The sequence below is a fragment of the Thamnophis sirtalis genome, unplaced genomic scaffold, assembly GCF_051295495.1.
Source record: "Thamnophis sirtalis isolate CommonGarterSnake01/CBP01778 unplaced genomic scaffold, rThaSir2_p1.2 scaffold_7, whole genome shotgun sequence".
NCBI classification, from domain to species: Eukaryota; Metazoa; Chordata; class Lepidosauria; order Squamata; family Natricidae; genus Thamnophis; species Thamnophis sirtalis.
Window position 1 is genome coordinate 62,296,803 of NW_028261387.1, and position 22,206 is coordinate 62,319,008.

Genomic DNA, 22,206 nt, shown 5'->3' on the forward strand with positions numbered 1-22,206 from the left:
TTACAGTTATGACTTATTACTAGAAAATACAGCACTAAATTTAAATAAGAATAGAGAATATTTCCACCCAATAAATCTTTGTCACTTTGAAAACAGTTCTAGACTTTTGTATTCCTATAACACTAAATATGTTCTGGAGCTGTAAAACAAACCCTTTCTTTGAAACCCCATGGCTCTCTGGTTCTTGTGCATTGTTATCTTGCAGTTTTATAAGAACTCTGGCTTCTCCAAGGCTTTAGCCATTTAGCGGTTCTTTCAAGGGGGAAAAAATCCTTTGCTATTCTCTTTCATAGCAGCTGCTTGATGTGTTTCGTTACATTTTTCTTGCGCACAGCTTGACAAATGTGCACAAAATGTTGCAAGGAAGTCATGGGCTACATGATATTCATTTTTACTGTTGGTGGAATGGAGGTGTAATAAACAGTGGTTCTTTCTTCCTTGTTTTCGGCACTGCAATCTTAATAAAAGAGAAGATGTTAAGGGATCATCTTTAGACTACTTCTAAGGGACTGGGAAATGGAAATGGTGGCAGTGTGAAGTCTTGATTAATATTCCTGTTGAAGTAGGAGTAGCCACTTGTTCAATCACAATGACAAAATTCTGACTTATTGTGATGTGCAAATTTGTCATCCCTACTATCCCTACCATAATTTACAAAGTCTTACAAAATTGGGTTTGATTTTGTCTACAGTATTTCCCTCCATAAAGTTGGTGTTCCTTCCGTTCTCGGTTTTGTTGTTTATTGTTTACTTTAGGTATACAGTATTGTACTCTCGCTTGTTTGCAATATTGGGAAGTTTACCATTTTATCACTTCCCCAAAAGCATACTGTACACTAATATTATGACTCAGGAAAGCAGTCAAAATATGTAGTAGCTTTAGGGGGGAAATAGTCAACAGAACTAAAATAATGTTGTGTGAAAAAGTCTAGAGGTAATGCACCCCCCCCCTTTTTGGGGGGGAGGTGGTCTGGAACAGTCACAGAGTGACAACAACAGCTTAAATTCCTGGAAGGAACTTAGAACAGGATTTTTTTAAAAAACCAGACTGATTCCAGGCCTGGTGGCTGAACTCATGTCATCAGGAGGTTTATTAGCTGCAAAGGTGTGGTGTTCTATGGAAGAAGGGATGATTCCATTCCATGCAGTTTCATCTTGGCTTCCTATGCAGAACCACTAGCTTCCAATAGGCCAGAAATTCCCAAACTTAGCAAGTTTAAGACTTGTGGACTTCAACTCCCGGAATTCTCCAGCTAAGTTTGGGAACCTCTGCAATAGGCCAAACACTAAGCTGAAGCTTTCACCATCTCTTGCTCCCTTTCTGATTTCTTATTTTATTTTCCTTTTTTCTTCCCCCTCACAAGTTATTATTAGACTCTTAGCTGTGTGTTGTTGGTTCAAGGTAATAACTCTAGCAGCCTCAACCAGCAATCATCATTTTGCTACTGCCAATTTACTTTTACTCTTAAATAAACATAGATTCATGTTCTAAATATGAGTCTATGGAGGCTTTCCAGAGCAATAACAACTTCAGTTGGCATATTACTTTTCCAGGAGAAAGAGAGAAATGTTAAAAGATTCCAACTTTAGAAGATATACTAGGTGCAAAACCTAACTGGATAGCTGTAAATTTACATAGTAGTTTATGATCATTCCTTCTCATGCCCATTCCTCATTATTTTTGGCAGTATCACTGAGCTCCAGAAGGCTGTTAGTACGAATGGTAATAATCCCTTTTCATATATATATATATATATATATATATATATATATATATATATATATATATATATATATATATATATATATATATATATATATATATATATATATATATATATATATATATATATATATATATATATATATATATATATATATATATATAATTTCTAGGGGAAATTTTTTTTTCTTTTGGTGGCTTGGGGCAGAATTCCAAATTATTCAGCTTTCTCTTATTTTATTCAATGATTTTGCTATTAAAAGAGACCTGCATATTCAATACAAGGAACAGGGAGACTGTGACTTGATGAAGAGAATATTTGTAGCTCAGGGTTGAAATGTGTGGTCTTTGGTGCTCTCTGAGCTTGGTTGTATTTTTCCAGATGTTTCATTATCCAAACTAGGCAACATCACCAGTTACTTAGTGTCGGTAACAAAACTTCTGCAAGAAAACAACCAAGCTCAGAGAGCACCAAGACCCCCTCAAACTGTGTATTCCAGTCCCGCATTAGGCATGAAACCCAACTGGGTGACTTTGACTTATTCAGTCCAAGTTTCAGTCTCAGGAGTTGTTGCTGTAGGGAAAGTAGTAGTAGGAAGTAGTATAAGATAAGATGGCCACCTTGAGTTATTTATTTAAAAAATATTTTTAAAAAGATGTCAGGTGACAACTATTGAACAAAACTCAGAATTTAATCATTTGATATCCTTATCAAATTTGAACTTCATTCCCACAATTCCTAGATGACTAATTTAAATAATACTCCAGATATTTGCTGCTGGGGAATTCTGGGAGTTGAAGTCCACAAGTCTTAAAGTTGCCAAGGTTGGAGACCCCTGGTCTAATTGATATTTATGATAATCAATCAGTCACCTTCCAAACTGAAGTCAGCCCTGGACAGCGACCAAATTATATTTTCCTAGGAACAACATACTATAGATCTGAAGAAACAGTAGAAATGATAGTGTGAAAGATAGAGCTTCTAGCATTTTAAAAAATGCAGAGCTGCTAATAAAGAGCCTATATTCATATAAATGAAATTTTGAAATGATAATATACCTAAGTTCCCAAGTTTATCTAGAAATCTCTTATAGTGGATTTCTTAATTGCTTAGTTACATATCAGCTTTGGATGTTCATGGGTCAACAAAAGGCTAATCAGTTCAGGGATTATTAGAATATCTCTTAATAATCTATTGTAGAAAGTTAGGTTTTCTAAATTTCCAGTTGTTCAATAATATCAAAAGCAAGCATAGCTTTTTCTCTACCCTTATTTCAGGGGTGAAATTCAGCAGGTTCTGACCAGTTCTGGAAAAGTAGTTCGGAGAACCAGTAAATACCACCTCTGGCTGGCCCCAATGTGGTGGGAATGGAGATTTTGTAATATCCTTCCTCTGCCACACCCACCAAGCCATGCCCACAGAACTGTTAGTAAAAAAAAAAATTGAATTTCACCACTGCCCTACTTCCACTATTAAACTATTGAAACAAAGAAAATGTCATCAGAAAAACAGGACTTGATTTTTGTGGTATGTATGTATGTATGTATGTATGTATGTATGTATGTATGTATGTAACTAACTATAGGTCCTTGGCTGGGTTTCAGCTTAGACATGCTCTCTTCTTTTGCTTAAATTATCTGTGTCTTACCTGTGAACCCTAGGTTTTCATTTGCTGCCATTGCATGAACCTAGGGGTTGTAGTAAAAAAGCAAATGATATCTCAGTTTGAAATAGTCTACTTGCACAGCCTGAAGGAATTAACAAACCTAGAACAGTGTCTCTTTCAGAAATATTATGAAATATGGGGAATAACCTGCCAAAGTTAACATCCTGCATGTTGCATGCTATTACATTGCTGCCATAGGTAATATATTTCAGTTTAAACATTTATTTAATAGCCTAAGGTATCTTTATTTCATCCCATAAATAATTCAATATTGGTGCTGTTGTTATTGCACACAATGCCCTTGTAAAGTCATCAGTTCCACAGTAGTACTACAGAGAAATGTCCCTGGCACAGTTTTCAGTGGCAAGGTTTACTGTGAGTAACCTCCCATAAAATTATCTTATCCAGATGTTTCTTGACTATTCTCAGATTGGTAATCCAATACATCTGGAAGACAAAAATTTGGGGATGGCTGACATAGAGAGAATCCTAAAGACCCGAGGATAGTCAAAGTACTGTAAATCTGAGGAAATTGCTTCATTCAGATTAGCGCTACAATAATTCTTTTTTTCCTAGAAATTATCTTGACAAAAGTTTTAAAAAAAACCCGCAAAAACTCTTAAACAAGAAATAATTTCATCATACCCAGAAAGTGAATATGGGAAAAATATAGGCTTTGGTTCCTCATTAGTGAAAGAAACACTGTCTATGGTAGTTATTACACTACACTTGATCTTAGCCAAAAGGCCGAGAAGAGATAGTAGTTATTTTTGCTAGTTATTTTGGTAGCTATTTTTCAAATTCTGTTTTCCATAAATTGAAATTCATTCTCTACCTAAGCCTTGGCAAGTACTCAAATTAAGGGTTTTTGTTGTGTCTAAATGTATTCTCTCTCCTGGTCTCTGTTGTACCTATGCCATTTTTCTTTCATATTTTTTTAATGGCACATGTTGATCTTCTCTGTCAATATTCTTTCAGCACAAACATTTATTTCCTTCCATTCTGCAATTGTATCCATTCAATTTACTCTAAATGCACGTGCTTAAACTACAAAGGCTTCATAAATAGCCTTCTTATTTTGCACTTGCTAAAATTATGGTAATATTTGTAAGAGTAATCTGTGAGAAAGTTACTTTGCTGTACAAACAGATTGTTTGTGTCTGATATAATTTATTTCTTTCAAGAAATTCAGTGATGGCTCCTCTTTCTACAGAGATCTGCTTAAAATGCCATGTATACTATCTCAGCCAATCAGAGGCTTTATTCATATTTGCTCTCAACATCGCAAAGAATGCCAGTATTCATGGAAGAAGAACTATTCCTGTAGGTACATGTAGTCGGCTAGAAATCAAGCCAAAATTAATAATCATTTTTTTTTAAATGGTGTTGGATCAGAGCACTTTAAGAGGAAGTATAAAAACACACAAAAAAGGGCGTTGTTGCTAATTATATTCATTGTCAAGTAATGTGTTGTTTTGTCTACCATTTCTACAATAGATCATAGTGAGGGCTGCCAGTGTCCTTGGATTCACAGAATATTCTGCTTAGCATTATTTTCATTATAGAGCTAGATATATGGATATCTTATTTGCTATAAGTCAACACTCAGTGCTATTGGATGTGGGGTTTATATATAATAATTTACCTTGCCAGTATTGATGGAGGTATGATTCTCTATTTAAGGGGGAATACTGAAGAAAAATACATTCCTCTACCAACACCGGAAAGCTACTGTATATTAAAAAACTGGTTATGAATCAGCTTATTTATTTCACATTTATGTATCTGTCTGTCTGTCCGTCTGTCTATCATCTTGTGATTTTTTTAACATGGCATATTGTCAGGTATATTGTCTGTAACAAAATATTTTTTCATGCTTTGATTCCTTACAAGTAATTATAAAAACTTTTATCTGTAATGGTGCTAATCTAACAATGTCAAGAACCTTTGGGATTTGCTAACTTTGTAACAACTTTCCATTCTTATGTAAAGGAAATAACTTATATCATAGGAAAGAAATACTTGGAATTGAAATGGTAGATGTCAAGGAAATTGTAATTGTGTGATTTTTATGGATACATTCATTTCCATCCATCCATCAAAGCCCAAAGATAAAAATATTATTATGAATCATAAGCTTTTATATTACTGGAAAAAATATTTTCATTAAGCCACTACTTTAACAATAGAATTCTGGGGAACCCTCTCTACAAAAATCTGGATTAATTCAAATCCAGAAATGAAGGTAGGGACCACCAAAAAGAAGTGTTAATATTGAGGATCTTATCATGTATAATCTCACTTTCTCCTTAAATGTTTAATGATGCTAATTCATGTGATAATATATGATACTCCAGCATCACCACCCTTAGAACATCATTTGGGCAATTTTATAAGCTCATGTAGTAACAATTAAAGGTAGGACTGTATGAAAAAATATTTATCAGAGTTTGGGTTATACTGCCCTTTTTTTTAAGATCCAGGAACTAGTTCATACATGACATGTCCAATGAGGGAACGACACATTTTTAGACTTTTATCTCTTTTGGAAAATGTGACAAATACCTGTCTGTCAACCTGGTAAGTAAATGATGGGCTATTAGAATGGCAGGTACATTTTTTACATGTATTTAAAGTTGTAGTACATTGCTTGTCCTGGCAGCAAATACTGAGACTGCTGTATTAGCTTCTTACTGCTGTTGGAGTGAGCTGCAATGAAACATTTAAACATACACTAAAGCAGCCTTTACTGGCCTGCGATCCTCCAAATGTATTGAACTACTGTTCCAAGAATCCTCAGTCAGGTGTGTTTTCAACAAACTTGGAGGCTATCAGACTGAGAAAAAATATTTTGCTATATTTCCATTTTTTTAGGATAATAAAGGGAATAGAGCAGGCAGTAAAATATTAGGCTAAACTGAAATGGTAGTCTGGAGGAGGAGACACCAGGAACAATTGTTATAGAGCCAAAAAAAAAACCATATTTCCCTATGAGATTCTAGGCTATTTGGGCCCAGACCAAAAGATTCTTATAACATCTCTTTGAAATATCATGGTTTTTAAAGTCATGTGACAGAATGATTCTGGAAAACTCATCTAGTAACCATTTCTAACCCTTTGCAATGTTACACTCTGGTGAGCTTTTCCAAAATTATTAATGTTGATTTTGTCTTCTTTTTTTCCTTCCAGGGACCTAAATTATAATGAGCTGGTGGAATTTCCAATGGCGATTAAGTCACTCAATAGACTTCAAGAGCTGTAAGACTTTTATTTTCTTTCTGTAAGAATAATGTTCAAACAGATCATTTGGGCTCAACTCTAATGTGGGCAAACTACCATCCCAAATCCTAATGGGCATTTTTTCACCATTTCTCCATAATTCTGCTTGATCATATCCAGCATGGCAGTTAAATGTTTCACAGACATCATTAGTGTATTGTAAAATTCCCATACTGTTAATTACCAGCAGGGAATCTGCTGTGAACTTTATTAACGATGGCTTTGACCCCAGTGATGACATATGTACACACTTATAGGTCTGGATAGAGCCATTAAAAGCACACAGAATTAACAGGGATATACTTTTCTTTTTCCTAGGCTAATTTTTGCTGCTCCTGCTGTTTCTCTGCTCCCAGGAAAAGTTTTGGGCTTCTAATTATTACTTTTGGTAGATTTCCCTTTTCCACATCACTGGTCCATTCATTCTTTTATGACAAGGACAATTTGTGACATCTCAAGCAAGGTTCATGCACTATGAGTAGATTTCCCAGGCATTAAGGCATATCCGCATGCTGCTAATTGTGTGGATGATGCTTCCAGTTCAGTGGTGGGTTTCAAAAAATTTTGGAACCTCTTCTGTAGGTGTGACCTGCTTTCCGGGTCCACTGGTGGAACCTCTTCTAACCGGTTCGGTAGATTTGACGAACCGGTTCTGCCGAATAGGTGCGAACTGGTAGGAACCCACCTCTGTTCCAGTTTCTGCATTCCACTCAACTGGAATACTTTAGTTGCCTTGGTGACATGAAATTACACTGCTCCCAGGATACAGATGTAGACTCTCAAGTTTACCTTGTTGACTTTTTTGAGCGAAAAGGATGTCTCTTCTACTTAATCCATAATCCATACTCTAATGCAGTGTTTCTCAACCTTGGCGACTTTAAGTCCTGTGGACTTCAACTCCCAGAATTCCCCAGCCAGCTGTGCTGGCTGGGGGATTCTGGGAGTTGAAGTCCACAGGACTTAAAGTCGCCAAGGTTGAGAAACACTGCTCTAATGATAGAACTCCTGATTGCCATATGATATTAGACAATTGCTCTAATTCAGATTTACTAAAAAGTCAATTATGGTATTTGGTTTACAATTTTCATTCCATATTTCCATCCCATAAAACTATACACACAAACTCACTTATATCATGGAGGAATTGGAGGATTTAACCACAATTTTTGTTTTCGTGCAGGATACATTAAGAGGTTATTTGACAAATAAAATAAAATTATTAATATGTTTGCATGTCCGTGCAGCTGGGGAGCATGATTTATGTCAGCTTTCAGCCATGTGGATTCAGCAAAAAAGAAATCTGTCCACTTGTCCCATTCAATCATTATTCATACAGCTGTGCAATAAATTTTAAGTTTTCCTGCTCTGTTTCTTTTAATCATCCTAGCATTTTTGTTTGTTTGTTTAAAGGGGCTTCCATAACAACAACATCCAGGCTATTCCAGAGAAAGCATTTGCTGGAAATCCTGTACTTCAAATTATGTAAGAAATAGCACCATAAAATTCAGGGGCATTTCTGGATCCCCAGTCTTTCAATTATATTTACAAGTAATTTCATAAGCATTCGTACTAATCCTTATGATGGCAGAATAGTGAAATAGTATTGTGATATAAATAACCTAAGGACTGTTCTTTTACATTGAGATAGTGTGCATAAAAGTGCCATTTATGTCATGGCATTGTAGTACCTTCATCATTGCCTTTCCCCTCCTGTGGATATCTCTGTGCGTGAGAGTCCCAGAGATGGAAGGAAGAAGGAAAAAGATAAAACCTGTGTGACAAGACCCTCATGCAATTGCTGCCAGGTATGAGATTCGCATTAGACATCATGATGCAACTATTTATTTGCATAATGATGTCATCAAATTCATATTGTCATTTTGACATCATTGTACTTTGCTGTGGATGCTGTTATGTGTGAATGTGTTGTGTCACTGATTTCTAAGGCAGAAAGATACTGCCAATTTCCTCATTTCTGACTCAAAATGCATATTTTGCCTACTCAAATTTCTGCCATGTTCAAGAAGCAGCCTAATTGCTCACATTTGGTATCAGATGCTAACTCAGCACTCATAGCCTTCCGTTCCAATGTTGCTCTATTGTGTCTCCCAGCATTCCTTACCTCAGTGATGCAGATTGGGACAGCTGTGAATTTTAGTTGAACAACATCTGGAGAACCATAGTTTTCCCATCCCTGTTCCAAAAAACATAATCTTTCAGGAAAATGAAAAACTGAAAAAGCATGTTTGCACATCATTTTTAGCAATGCCACCTCACATAAATCTTTGTATCCTCCTATATCTGGAAAAGAACCATTATTCTGCATTGTTTTACCTAGGAACAGCTGTTGAACCAATTATATATCCATTTCCCTGTTTCATTTTTCTATTGGGATAACAGAGGATTATGTGAGTTTAGAAACTGGGGGGGGGGGGAATCTAAGGAAAACTTTCCAACCCATCTCTGTGTTGTTTTCTTAATTTCCTTCAAATAAATGAGTACAAATGAGTCTTGGAAAGTATGTCGCAATGTCAAGAAGATGTTCACATGCTTTATGGTAAATATCTTTTCATGTAACACCAATCATTTATTGAACAGGCTTCCCATTGACTATCCTGATTTGTGCTGTCTTGAGCCCTTGACGAAGTAAAGGATGGTGTGAAGTATGCTTTCCCCTCTCTCCTGCAGGACTTTAACCCAGGCTGGAATCCATTTGCTTCCTGGAGGAATGTGTCAACAGTTGGCAAGCCTACGGGTTCTGTGAGTTATAAGTACATTTTGCTTTCTTCAGGCTTTGGGGAATTGCCTTTATCACCACTACACCATTCACAGGTCTTTTGCTGAACAATATATTTATTTATTTATTTATATATATAAAAACAAGATATAAGAGCCACAGTGGCGCAGTGGTTAGAATGCAGTAGTGCAGGCTATTTCTGCTGATTGCCGGCTGCTTGCAATTTGCCAGTTCAAATCTCACCAGGCTCAAGGTTGACTCAGCCTACAATCCTTCCGAGGTCTGCAAAAGGAGGATCCAGATTGTTGGGGGCAATATGCTGTCTTTTAGAGAGGGCTATAAAGTACTGTGAAGCGGTATATAAGTCTAAGTGCTATTGCTATCAGGGTTCTTTTGTACAGTCATGACAAGTGCTTAATTTGCTTCCTTTCTCCATTCCAGGAACTGATAATAAGGGAATTGTATGATTATATCTGTGCCCTTTTTCACATTTCTTGCATAAATTGAAAGCCCTGGTTACAAAAAAGCAAGGGTGGGGATGGAGAGAGAAAAAAATCATGTCTGAAATTTAAAAAAATGCTTTAGTTCAAGTTGATGGAAACCCTGCTGCAATTGAGACACAGGGAGGGGGCTGTAGAATAAGAATCGAGCACTTGAACATTCCCAGCACACAAATAAAGCTGCTTTAAAGTAATGTAATGGCATCACATTTATTAATATTTGGGATGTGTCCATGCTGAACATTTTTTATTTATTCTATTCTTTTTAACTTATGTTATTTTGAACATCGTTCAAAAATACCTTACATAAATTGAGGCAACATGAAAGCATATGTTACGTTGCTCTAACATGTGGGGATAATGTGTGTTTGTCATCTTCTAAAGCAGTAATGGAGAACTTGCAGCGGCTTTCCACTTGTTGCTGGACTTATTTTATTGTGGGCTTTTTTTGAAGAGCTTCAAAGCCCTCTGTTGTTTTGAAGAAACACTAGATAAGAGTTGTTTATAGTTGTTTTTTTATTTTTATTCAATTGGGCGTAATAGACAAGTTAATAAGAAATGGATTGGGGTAATCAAAGAATAATACCAGAAACCGGATAATGAAATGAATAAAAGGAGCAGTGCCAAGCATCAGTTGGGTACAAGAAGATTTACCTGTCTGTGGGGTTTCCTGCTTCCCCAGCTGCATAGCCTGAGGTCATGCACTCCCTTCCTGTGTACCATATGCATGCCAAGAGGGCCTTTAAGAAGACTGGCTTTGTTCTAACCTTTGTTATTTTCCACACAGCGAGCTTGCGCACAATCACATTGAGAAACTGCCCAGTTTTCATCAGTGCCAGAAGCTGGAAGAAATGTAAGTGTAAGCTTTGCTGTGAAATTCCCACATCCAAGTAACTTATTGAGCATCTGGTGGGTATGTGTGAACAATTCAGAGCTTAAACCTGGTATACAGTGACCTAGTCTGGACTCCTCTGAAAATTTTATATCTCAAAGATTGGGGGGACGACGACACATTCTTCCTCTCTTTCTATCACTCACCTTCGAGATGAGGTGGACCAGTTGCTTTCGTGGTGTGGAGACAATAACTTGGTCCTTAACACCAATAAGACCAAGGATCGTATAGTGGATTATAGAAGAACTAGATCAGACATCCAGCCCTTGCTTATCAATGGAGACCGAGTGGAGCAAGTGGCTAGTTTTAAGTTTTTGGGTGTTATCATAAAAGAGGATCTCACATTGCAGCACTGGTCAAAAGGACCCAGCAGAGATTATACTACCTGAGACTTCTCAGGAAACAAAAGCTGAATGAAAAACTGCTGGTGACCTTCTACCACCGCACCCTAGAGGGTATTTTAACTTACTGCACCTTTGTATGGTTTGCTAATTGTACAGTGGCAGATAGCACAGCACTCCAGGGGGTTAATGTCATTGACCAGAGGGTCATTGGTTGCCCTCTCCCCTCTTTGGAAAAGCTTTATAACTCCTGCTGCAAGTTCAAAACATTCTTAAAGATTCATCTCATCCTGGGAACCCTTTTTTGAATTATTACCACCTGGCAGACGGTACAGGATCATAAAAACAGGGACAAATAGGCTGAAAAACAGCTTCTATCCCAGAGCAGTAAACTATATTGAATTATACTGTGTATTGTAATATTAATGCAGAATCAGGGGTTTTCAATTCAATTGCATAGAATGAGAAAGATGTGTGTTTGTGTTTTATTTTTATAGTTATAATGTACACTGAAAGTGGCATTTAATTTCATTGTACAAGGTGCAATAACAATAAAGTAAAGTAAAGTAAAGTAAACCTTTCTCTCTTATTACAGAGACCAGTAGATAACATAAAAGCTTGAATTAATCTTTGTATTGTTCTGGTGCTGAGAATAATGGGAGCCTCCAAAATATTTTATAACTGAGTTTGAGTTGCAAAGGTTACAGTGAAAGCAAGACATGAAAGCACAGAGTCTCCAGTGTTTTCTGCCTGTCCCCTTTAGATATGGTATTCTTGGGGCCGAAAATATCATCTTGTGTCATGGAGCTCTCCAAGCTCCATAGCAGGAGCAGATGTTGAAGAGGCCTGGGAATTCTTGGTAAAAAGAAATGTTGTTACTTGCATGCTTTTGATTTGAATAGTGTGCTGCCCCAAGCCTGAGGCTCTTCAAGGGGAAAAGGGTGGGAGAGGATTGGGTGGGTATGTTCCTTGACCCACTTTCCCCTTGAAATTTGAATCCCATGCAATCCTTAATAGATGTAACCTTCTTTGCAGAAGTGCTTTCTTCTGTTGCCAGTGAAGCAAGTTTTTCTCTCTCATTGCAGCCTTTCTGTCTTTGCAGTGGCCTTCAGCACAACTGTATCCACGAAATTGGAGCAGACACCTTTGGGCAGCTCACAGCCCTCCGCTCCCTGTAAGTACAGCCGTCAGGGAGCTCTCAGGGCCTTCTGTGATAGAAGAAAAGAGTCAGGAGATTGTGAACTGAATAAGGCTTTGTGCTCTTGACAAGATTACAGGCTCAATTATATAAAGAATTCTTCAAACAAGTTGGCCTGTTAGCCCATGGTCACCCAACATTTGATCCCAATACAGTTAAGCATAGACTCAGGCCTACAAAAGCACTCTACAAAATGAGTTTAAAATATGACCACAGAATAAGTCTTTCCCACATGGTACTCTCCAGAAATGTTGGATTATAATATATGTTCTCTGATTCTGCAATCATTCGGCAGCATGGCTAGTGATTGTGCTAGATAGCGATTTGGGGAGTGAAAAGTTCCAATCATCGGGAAGACGTCATATTGGGGAAAGCTGCCTCTGTTGTGTCATCTCTCTCTCACACATACTCTGTGAAAAAAAACTATGATATGTTACCTTCTTCAAAATCACGAACAGGAAGAGAAACTGATAATATTTCCAATTTTTATCTACAAAATATTTAATGAACAAGATTCACCATTAATTTGCTAGCCTGTAAACTATTTTAAGTTCTCTGCAAAAAGTAATTACCAGTATATGCCGATTTTTTTAACCCCAAAGCCCCGAGTGTTGATTTCTCTCCCTTTCCCTATACCAGTTTTTGGAATATGGGTTAGAAGATATTTTAATAGCACCACATGACTTATCAGTATTCAAATGTACACAGAGACACACAATCTCTCTCACACCCACTAGAAGTCTAAAGTTTGGGAAAAGACAAATGCTCCAGTTTCTAACAGCTTTTCCCAAATGGAATAATAGTAGAAGCAAAAGTGCCATCAGCGGACAATTTGTGTAAGCCGCCATATGGAAAATTACTTCCATGTTCATTGCTCCTTATGCTTCCATATGGTTGTAATTGGACTGAAAATATTTGGATGCCAACTAGATGACATAAATAATCTGTCAGTTACCAAATTTTTGAAGACTATTTGTGTGGTAACCCTGAACTAGGAAAGGCCATGGTACATGGAAAGCAATAACTATAAAGATGGCATCAAATAATTAGGCCACCTTGACAGTTCCTGAGTTTTCCTTCATTCATCAAATGTGGGGCGCTTCCAGGTATAATGAAAGATGGGGATGGAAAAGAAAATCTGTTGTATCTCCTCACTGAGAGGTCTATCATTAATATCCATTAATTTGTTTTGACCTGGAAATCATTTTGCATGCAAAGGGCACAATTGGGAATAAGAAATCTTTAGAATTTCTGAAAGCAGCTTTGTTATAGAATGTTTTTTTCCCCCAGAGAAATTATTTGGCCACCTCAAATAGCTTGTTATGTTACCAGATACTTTATCTTTTTAAATTTATTATTTTTAAAGAATTTTCTACTACATCTAAAACCCAGTGCCAGGCAATTTTGCCACTGCTCATACCAGAACAAGCTGATAGGAATTGTCATCTAAGGTTTAGATGGTACTGTGTTGCCTTCCTCTAATCAATGTCCTTCAAAGCAGATTGCAAGTATTATGTATACCAACTGTATAAACTGTATAAAAAGTGGAATGTAGAAAAAGTCAGGTAAGAAATTATGGTTTCTAAAAATGGGTTTTCAATACAGTTGCAATAAAGACATATGTGGTTAATAAAAACAGATATTCTGCAAAAGAGAAGTTATCATAAATCTTCATGCAAACATGAATTTCTCTGAGCACAATTCAGGAATTGACTTTGACTTTCAAGAAGTTGGCATCCAATAATTAAATTGAACATATTGGCTTTGGTTATAATGGGTAACTGTGCAAAGCAAACAGGATCAGCATCTGTCCTCTCTAATGCCTTCTAAATATGTTGAATTATAATTCTAATAATTTTCAGACAATAAAATTGATTAACTATTTATAAAACAATTATTGTACATAAAATCGCTACCTAGAGAGCAGCAAGTTGGAAAAAAATGAATATAAAGCATATTTCCCATCACAATATGTATTTTGCTTTGCAGAGACCTGAGTTGGAATTACATTCAGTTTATCCACTCTGAAGCTTTTCTGACGCTTCATTCCCTCATCAAGCTGTAAGTTACATTGCATAGGACAGATATATGCTCTCCATAGACATTTAAGCCTCAGGGTGATTGGGAAATGCCCAGAAAAAGGCCATGGCAAACCACTTTGGTTTTATTGCTGAGTAAATTATATGGACATATCAACTATTGTAGTCACCTGATGATATTATATGGCGAAGATATAAAATGCATGAACAGAAGGAGAAAAAAATAAAAAAAATCTGTTTGGTTTCTTTAAAGATGATGGCTGAAAGTAGAAGATCAGGTACACAAACTGAGTTCCCTAGCTTCAAGGAATCATGGCAAATTTAGGTAGCCTGCATAGAAATAGCAAACTATTAAGCTTCGCCATCTAAGCTGGAAATATTTGGATATAATATTGATATCTTATTGACTGCAAGTTAACTTACAGTAGTTAACTAAGTTAACTTATTGACTTAGTTATTGCTTTTTGTAGAAACTGAAATATAAAGATATCTAAGTAAGCCAAAGGTGTTATGGTGCCACTAGTTCTATAAAAGCCGTGGTTGTAAGGTGAGTGGCCAGTAGGGACTAATAAAATGGTCTACAGTGTATAACGGATCGTTATGCTGATGTTTACCATGTTCTGCAATGTTAAGGTGCTGCAACCATCTATGAGACTAAAAGGAAAACATTAAATCTGTTTATAGAGCCAAGTATTCATATTTCATTTCTAAGATATCAAAACTATGTCACATGAAAGAAGCTATTTTAATCGCTTCTTCCCTTACAGGTTGGCACTCATAGCTGCTTCTTTCTCCATTGAGGTGGAGATAGCATCCAGGAATGGGTTGACCTCATCTGCTCGCTGATTGGACTGAGTCTGCCAGTTTCCAGGGCCAAACCACTGATCAGACCTTTCCTGCCTGTCCCCATACAGTACAAGCACAGATTAGTCCCAACTCATCAGTGCTATTAATTTATTACCTGGGGTAGCTCTACTTCTAAAACACATACAAAAGCAAAGGTATCAGTTTAGTCTGAATTCTGATAGAAACACATGCTTCTTTCTTGATTTATTCCCAGCAATAGCCCATCAACTCACCCCCAAAATACTTATTAGCTTTAAAATAATCAAGAACTGAAGGCAAAACTTAATTGAAGCAGCAACTGTATACATGCTAAATCAAATGCTGAGATGCTGCTGCACTGAGTCCCCCACGCCTCTTTCTGTCCATTCCAATGGGTCCTGTGCTTTTGTCTGTCACAGGGATTTGACTGACAATCAATTGGTGATGCTTCCATTGGCTGGCTTGGGTGGACTGACTCATCTGAAGCTCAAAGGCAATCCTGCACTGTCTGAAGCATTCACTAAAGAAAGTTTCCCCAAGATAAGGTGAGCTTCATTTCTAATTTCTGGCTTCCCAGGGACCAAAACTTAATTTACTTCGATCTGACTTTTGCTGTCTATGTCTTTACTAGGCAGTTCCATATAATTCAGTTCAGCTAAAAGTTTGAGCAGCTCCTGCTTGCACTCTGTGTTCATCATTGACTTGAGAAATTGATGAGCCATTGAATGGCTTGTCATGGGCATTATCCAAACTCACACACACAAAGCAATCAGCATGGTAACCTATTAGTCTGATACAAAGAAAGCACCAATTTGGTTATAATACAGGCAGCTAACACATGATTAGTTCTGATTCTATAAAGAGATTTAATGATCTATGTATTTGCAGGAATATAAATTAATAAACTATGCAAATAGGGCATAGAATTTCCATATTTTATATTCCTGTAAACACAGAGAATACTAAGAGGGCACTAAGATATGATACAAATATATACTTATGTATGCCCATTTAATTGTTTTATCTTTCCCAAACAATCTTGGGAAATGCAGTTCTATAAAAATGGTGCTAGAAATTATCTGTCAGGAATCCTTAACCATATTTACAAAATTAGTTTCCAGAGAGAGGGAGTGATGGTTAAATTAATCAAAATTTATACATTCATACATTTATGCATGCATATCCAGAATCAAAAGAAGCACTTTGGAAATCATAACCATTTCTTACCTTTACCAATTTAAATTTCTAGCCCTGAAAAGTTTAAATTTTGAATCATCTGTTTACAATATGTAACACCATGCAAATTCACAACAAAGCAAAACCAAAAAACTAAACCTGACAATGTAAGATTATAAAATACTCGTGGTGAATAATTACATTTGAGTGGCTATCAAGAAATGTTCATTCTTCACTAACTTCCAAAAGGCTGTCACTTTTCTATACTCTTGGCAAAGGTCTCGTAAGGAAGTTTATTTCTACACTTCCTGCTTCTTGCTCATTGCCCTTTTTCTGTGTGCTAGTTGGACTGACATGCACAGCATAATCTTAGTCTTCAATATTACTATACTACGTGATATACTGAGAATGCAAAAAAAAAAAAAACCATGAGTATTGTGCTGGGTGTCCATTACATGCAAAGTAATAGATACTGATCTCTTGCATATTTAGAATTATGGTCCTCTGCACCTTTAGTGGTTGTGTGAAAGGAGGGTGATTGATTGTTTGCAAGTCTGCTTGTAAAATACCCATGTAAAATGCCCTTCTACTGTGAGAGTGTCAAAGGGTCAAGATCTTTGATCTGGGAATTCTCCAGTTTAACTTTATCCCTTCCCGTGTTCAATTTGCAAACAAAACAAAGCCACCTTAGTTCCAACATCTATTTCTATGCCCATTTGGGTGCAGAATGGCAGCATGTACCATAACTGATAATCCTATGTTCTTCTTCATAGGGTCTTGGAGGTTCCCTATGCCTACCAGTGCTGTGCCTACGGAGCCTGTGGCAACGTCTTCAAAATCTCCAATCAGTGGGACCCGGAGGACATGAGTCCTGAGGATGTTGATGGCTACAAGAGGACCCTGGGACTTGATCATTGTAAGATCAAGTTTTGATTTTAGGCTGCTTCTGCCTTTTAAGTTTGCAAAATTTAAGTTTGCAAAATCTGAGGTACAGCTTACAATAACAAATGCAGGAATACTATTGGAAAGGAAAGTCTACCCAAGCTCTTTTTACATGTAGTCCTCGACTTATGACTGGTCACTTAGTGACCATTTGAAGTTATAATCCCCCCCAATCTACTTATGATCAAATTTTGAAGCTATGACAGCTGCACACGCATGCCTTGAGGTAACGTGATCACATTTTGTGACTGGGCAGCCAGCTCACTTTTACGGCTATTTGCAGCCTCAGTTATGTGATTGCAATTTTTTATGTTTTTTGTCAGTTTCCAGCAAAAAAATCAAAACCAAACCCATAGATTTGTTTAATGACCATGACATTTGCTTAATGACTGCCACATAGAATATCATAAAATTCAGTCACATAGGGACCACTTACTGACTGCAACAACTTACAATCATAATTGTGGGCTCATCTACTGTCATAGGTTGAGGACTATCTGTATTTGGGGTATTTATTTATTATTAGAAAGCCAGATTGCTAAAAGCACCAGGAGAGCATGAGTTGAATGAAGCCAGTTGGGTGATTTTGGGCTTGTCATTCTCTCTCGGGATTAGGAAGAAAGCAGTGACAAACTACTTCCAAAACTCTTGCCAAGAAAACTGCAGGGACCTGTCCAGGTAATTACCAGGAGTCAGTGAAGACTGTGCATGTGCACACACATCAGTGGTGGGTTTCAAATTTTTTTAGAACTTCTACTGTAGGTGTGGCCTGCTTTGTGGGAGTGGCTTGCCGGCCATGTGACTGGGTGGGATGGCTTGCCAGCCATGTGATCGGGTGGGTGTGGCCAACTTACAAAATGTGGTGAAACTCACTTAACAAGGCTCTTGTTTAGCAACCAAAATGTTAGCCCAGAAACTGTGGCATTTGAAGCATGCAAGTCTTAAAGCTGTCAAGTCACAAGACCCTTGCACCCCTAACCCTTTAGGAAAAAAAACCCCAGGGGTGTTCAAACTTGACAGCTTTAAGACTTGTGGACTTCAACTCCCAGAATTCCTCCTCTCGCTCTTCATCTTGATGATGTGCTGACGGGGGGGGGGGGAGCTGGAACTGTTTCTAAATGGCACTGTAGATTTGTTAGAAGTGGCAGGAACCCACCCCTGACACACATGCACACACACACAAACACACACACACACAGGAATTGAATGGGCAAGTGCTTAGGGGTAAAGGTAGTCTTTCAGACAGGGAGGCCCTAAGGTGCTTAAAACTTCAGAGGTCAGCCTCAGCACTTTAGATGGCGGATAATTGGTAGCCAGCACACCTTGTCCCTATATCTGGTTCCTATTAGAAATCTGGGTAACACATTTTAGACCACTCACATTTTTAAGATGCTTTTTAAAAATAGTCCCATTGCATTCATCAATATGAGTTGCGCCCAGGGTGATGATAATTGTTGTTAAACCAAGTCAGTTCAGGAAGGGTTGTAGTTGGCACTAGAGCCATATGTGTGCAAATCCACTCCTAATAGTACTATTACCTGCAAATCCAGTGGCAGCAGAACGCAAAGTGCTCTCTCCAATTGCCAGTCTGTTTGTAGAGACCCGCAACCCCATCCAGAATAAGCTTTCTCCTTAACAACAATGCTTCTGCCTTATTTAGATGTCCTTTCAGCACAGCCTTTAAGGCAGACTCCCTGGCAAACAGGACCAGAACTACTGGAATAAAGTGTATAAGCAGTCCTCCACTTGCGATCACAATGGAGATCAAAATTTCTGTTATTAAGCAAGGTGGTTGTTAAGTGAGTTGTGCTCAGTTTTATGAGCAATTGCTTTTTTGCCACAGTTGTTAAGAGACTCACCACAGCTGTTAAATGAGTCATACTGTCATTAAGTGAATCTGGCTTAGGCAAAGATTGCGAGTGGTAATCCTATGACCCCAGGAAGCTGCAACTGTTGTAAATACATGCTGGTTGCCAAGCACCCAGATTTGGATCACATGACCATGGGATGCTGTGTGTATGTTGTAAGTATGATGACTGGTTATAACTCACTTTTTTCCATTATAGCAATAGCACTAGCTATAGCACTTATATATTCACAGTGCTTTACATTCCTCTCGAAGCAGTTTACAGAGTCAGCATATTTCCTCCAACAATCTGGGTCCTCATTTTACTGACTTCAGAAGGATGGAAGGCTGAGTCAACCTTGAGCCTGGTGAAATTTGAACTGGCAAATTGCAGGCAGCCGGCAGACAGCAGAAGTGGCCTGCAGTACTGCATTCTAACCACTGCACCACCGCGGCTCCTATAACTTTGAATGGCCATTAAAAGAATGGTTGAACACAAAGGATTACCTGTAAATGATTATCACTCCATCTGTACACTTCCACTGCTTCTGTAATGTTTATGACTAGTCTCAGTCTTTTATCACAACTTCTGTACATGTACTTCAAAAGAAAGACTTAGATTCACTTCAGAAAAAAAGTCTATATAACTAGATGCCTTGTGACTACTAGGTAGAAGATTTGTCTAGTATGCAAATCCTTCTGTGGTGGTGGAGGATTTCTATGAAGTTGCAAGAGACATGCAAAAACATTGATGGAAGTATATGAATTCTCAAACCACCACATTGTTTGTTTGTGGCATGACATGATTGCATAAACATGCAGCCCACACACGCGCCCAGTATCTAGACTGAGAGTGGACTTGAAATGAGAAACTTATTTGATGCAGACTACTGGGGAGACAGGACTTGCTAACCCTCACTCCTTTTAGATCCTGTTTTTAAATTGTGACCTAAAGTATAATGATCTTATCATACTATATTAATATATTATATTATAGCTATGGGAACAGTTTCTCAAATTTGTACAGATATGGTTCCAAGATTGAAGGGATACACCTCTGCTTGCAATCTGATTAATGGTTTCTGGGTTTGACTAGAATTTATATTTAATTGGTAGTCTTGTGTTATCTTAAACTTCCCCTGTCTAGCCCCTTGCTCTGTATTTTTTGGAGATGAAGAAATAATAATAAGAGCTGTGGTGGCACAGTGGCTAGAATGCAGTATTCCAGGCTGGCTCTGCCCACTGCCAGGAGTTTGATCCTGACTGGCTCAAGGTTGACTCAGCCTTCCATCCTTCTGAGTTCAGTAAAATGAGGACCCAGATTTTTAGGGGCAATATGCTGACTCAGTAAACCGCTTAGAGCAGGACTGTCAAACTCCCGGCCCAGGGATCAGATGCGTCATGTGTTGGCCACGCCTATGCCTGGTTTAGTGAAGGGGAAAAAAGTCCCGATACATCATGTGATGACACCGTGACAACATGAGTTTGACACCCCTGCTGTAGAGAGTACTATAAAGCATTATGAAGCGGTAAATAGTCATTGCTACTTTTAAAAATAGGATATCTAGATATCTGCTCCAGTTACCATTTTCCCCTATTGTAGGTTGATTGACTATATAGGAATGCCTTATACTCATTCCTCCCTTAATTCCTATGTCTTGATTTCAGGGACAAAGAATATAGTGCTTGCAGATAGTTCAGTTACTTGATGGTTTGTGTAGATATGAGCATGTTGATGTAGGAATTAATTCCCATTCTTTGGGAAACAGAACGCCCACTTTGACTAGAATCACTTTTTCTTTTGTCACCTTCCAGCACTATCAGTAACTTTGTAGTATCAAGGAGCCCATTAGTTTATCATCTACAGTGGAGTCCTGTGGTTCTGCATCTGCTTGCCAATGACTGGGAAGAAGGGTTTGCTCTCTTCTCTTCCTGGAAAATCTTTAGTTCAGCCACAGTCAGAACTAGAAAACAGAGTCGATTCAAGCCAGCAAAAGAAGGGGTCTTACACATAGTGTGCATCAGACCATTGAGTCTTGCTATGCATTCAATAGCATACAAGGTCATTTTTTGCTCGCGAGTTCAATGGGAGCTCTGTATAGCTCCCTTTGTATAACTGGGCTGCTTTTCTGGCAGGATGTTTGTGGGAAAAGAATATGCACCTTTTCTAAAACTGCCCCAAATCATGTTCTCAACACCTTCAAGAAAATAAACAGCAAAGTCTAGACTACTGGGCAACAGGTCCTTCTCTGGGTGCCAGCATCTTACTAGTTCGGCTGAGGTGGCTCTGGGTTTACCTTTGTAAGGCAGTAGCAGTGACCTGAAATTCAGTCTCCCTCTCTCCCTCCCTCTCCCTCCCTCCCTCCCTCCCTCCCTCCTCCCCCCCCTCTCAAACCTCCTGGAAATATTCATCATATTATGTGTTGTGTAAGTTTTCTCTTGAAGACAGAAAACTAACTTCACTGGAGGGGAAAATACTTAATGGTAGGATTTACATCATTTTATTGACAAAAGTAGAAAATCTACAGAAACAGCTTTTCATTCATTCCAGAATAAGGAAAGAAAGTTGCACCTAATGAACGTCTGTACCTGGACTAGCACTGATGATGTAACCTAGTTTGGGTAATGAAATGTCTGCAAGAAAACAACCAAGCTCAGAGAGCACCAAGGATATCTCATTTCAACCCTGAACTACAAATATTCTCTTTATTGGAGTCTATACCTGTGAAATACATAGTTCATTTACTAACCTATGTCACAGGAGTCACTTCTAGAATTGGAGCTAAATTGTTGAGGATTCAGAACTAGTGGTTCAACCCTATGTTAAGAAAACTTTCCAGAAGTGATATGCTGCTACTATGGAACTACCCAATGCCCTTATCATAAAATCTAAAATTAAAGATTAGAAAATGTTCACAAGGCAAGGTAGAAAATTAAATATGACATGCACAAAAATACTTTTTTTAATTAAAGAAAAAAATATGGTTCTAGATTTCCTGGGATATATTTAAAGAATTCTGAAAGTACTTTCTCTTTTGTTCT

At 37.8% G+C, this 22,206-nt stretch overlaps 1 protein-coding gene and 1 pseudogene across 1 annotated transcript in view; one reads left to right on the forward strand and one right to left on the reverse strand.

The window, feature by feature from the left end:
- LGR6 (leucine rich repeat containing G protein-coupled receptor 6) overlaps positions 1-22,206 on the forward strand; it is a 135,448-nt gene that overhangs the window by 110,294 nt on the left and 2,948 nt on the right. The window contains exons 7-14 of the mRNA XM_087720226.1: positions 6,579-6,647; positions 8,079-8,150; positions 9,357-9,428; positions 10,693-10,758; positions 12,241-12,312; positions 14,326-14,397; positions 15,620-15,745; positions 17,150-17,292. Coding sequence (XP_087576352.1) covers positions 6,579-6,647; positions 8,079-8,150; positions 9,357-9,428; positions 10,693-10,758; positions 12,241-12,312; positions 14,326-14,397; positions 15,620-15,745; positions 17,150-17,292 — 692 coding nt within the window. The remainder of the gene's footprint in view (positions 1-6,578; positions 6,648-8,078; positions 8,151-9,356; positions 9,429-10,692; positions 10,759-12,240; positions 12,313-14,325; positions 14,398-15,619; positions 15,746-17,149; positions 17,293-22,206) is intronic.
- LOC148044687 (U2 spliceosomal RNA) lies at positions 4,018-4,148 on the reverse strand (annotated as a pseudogene).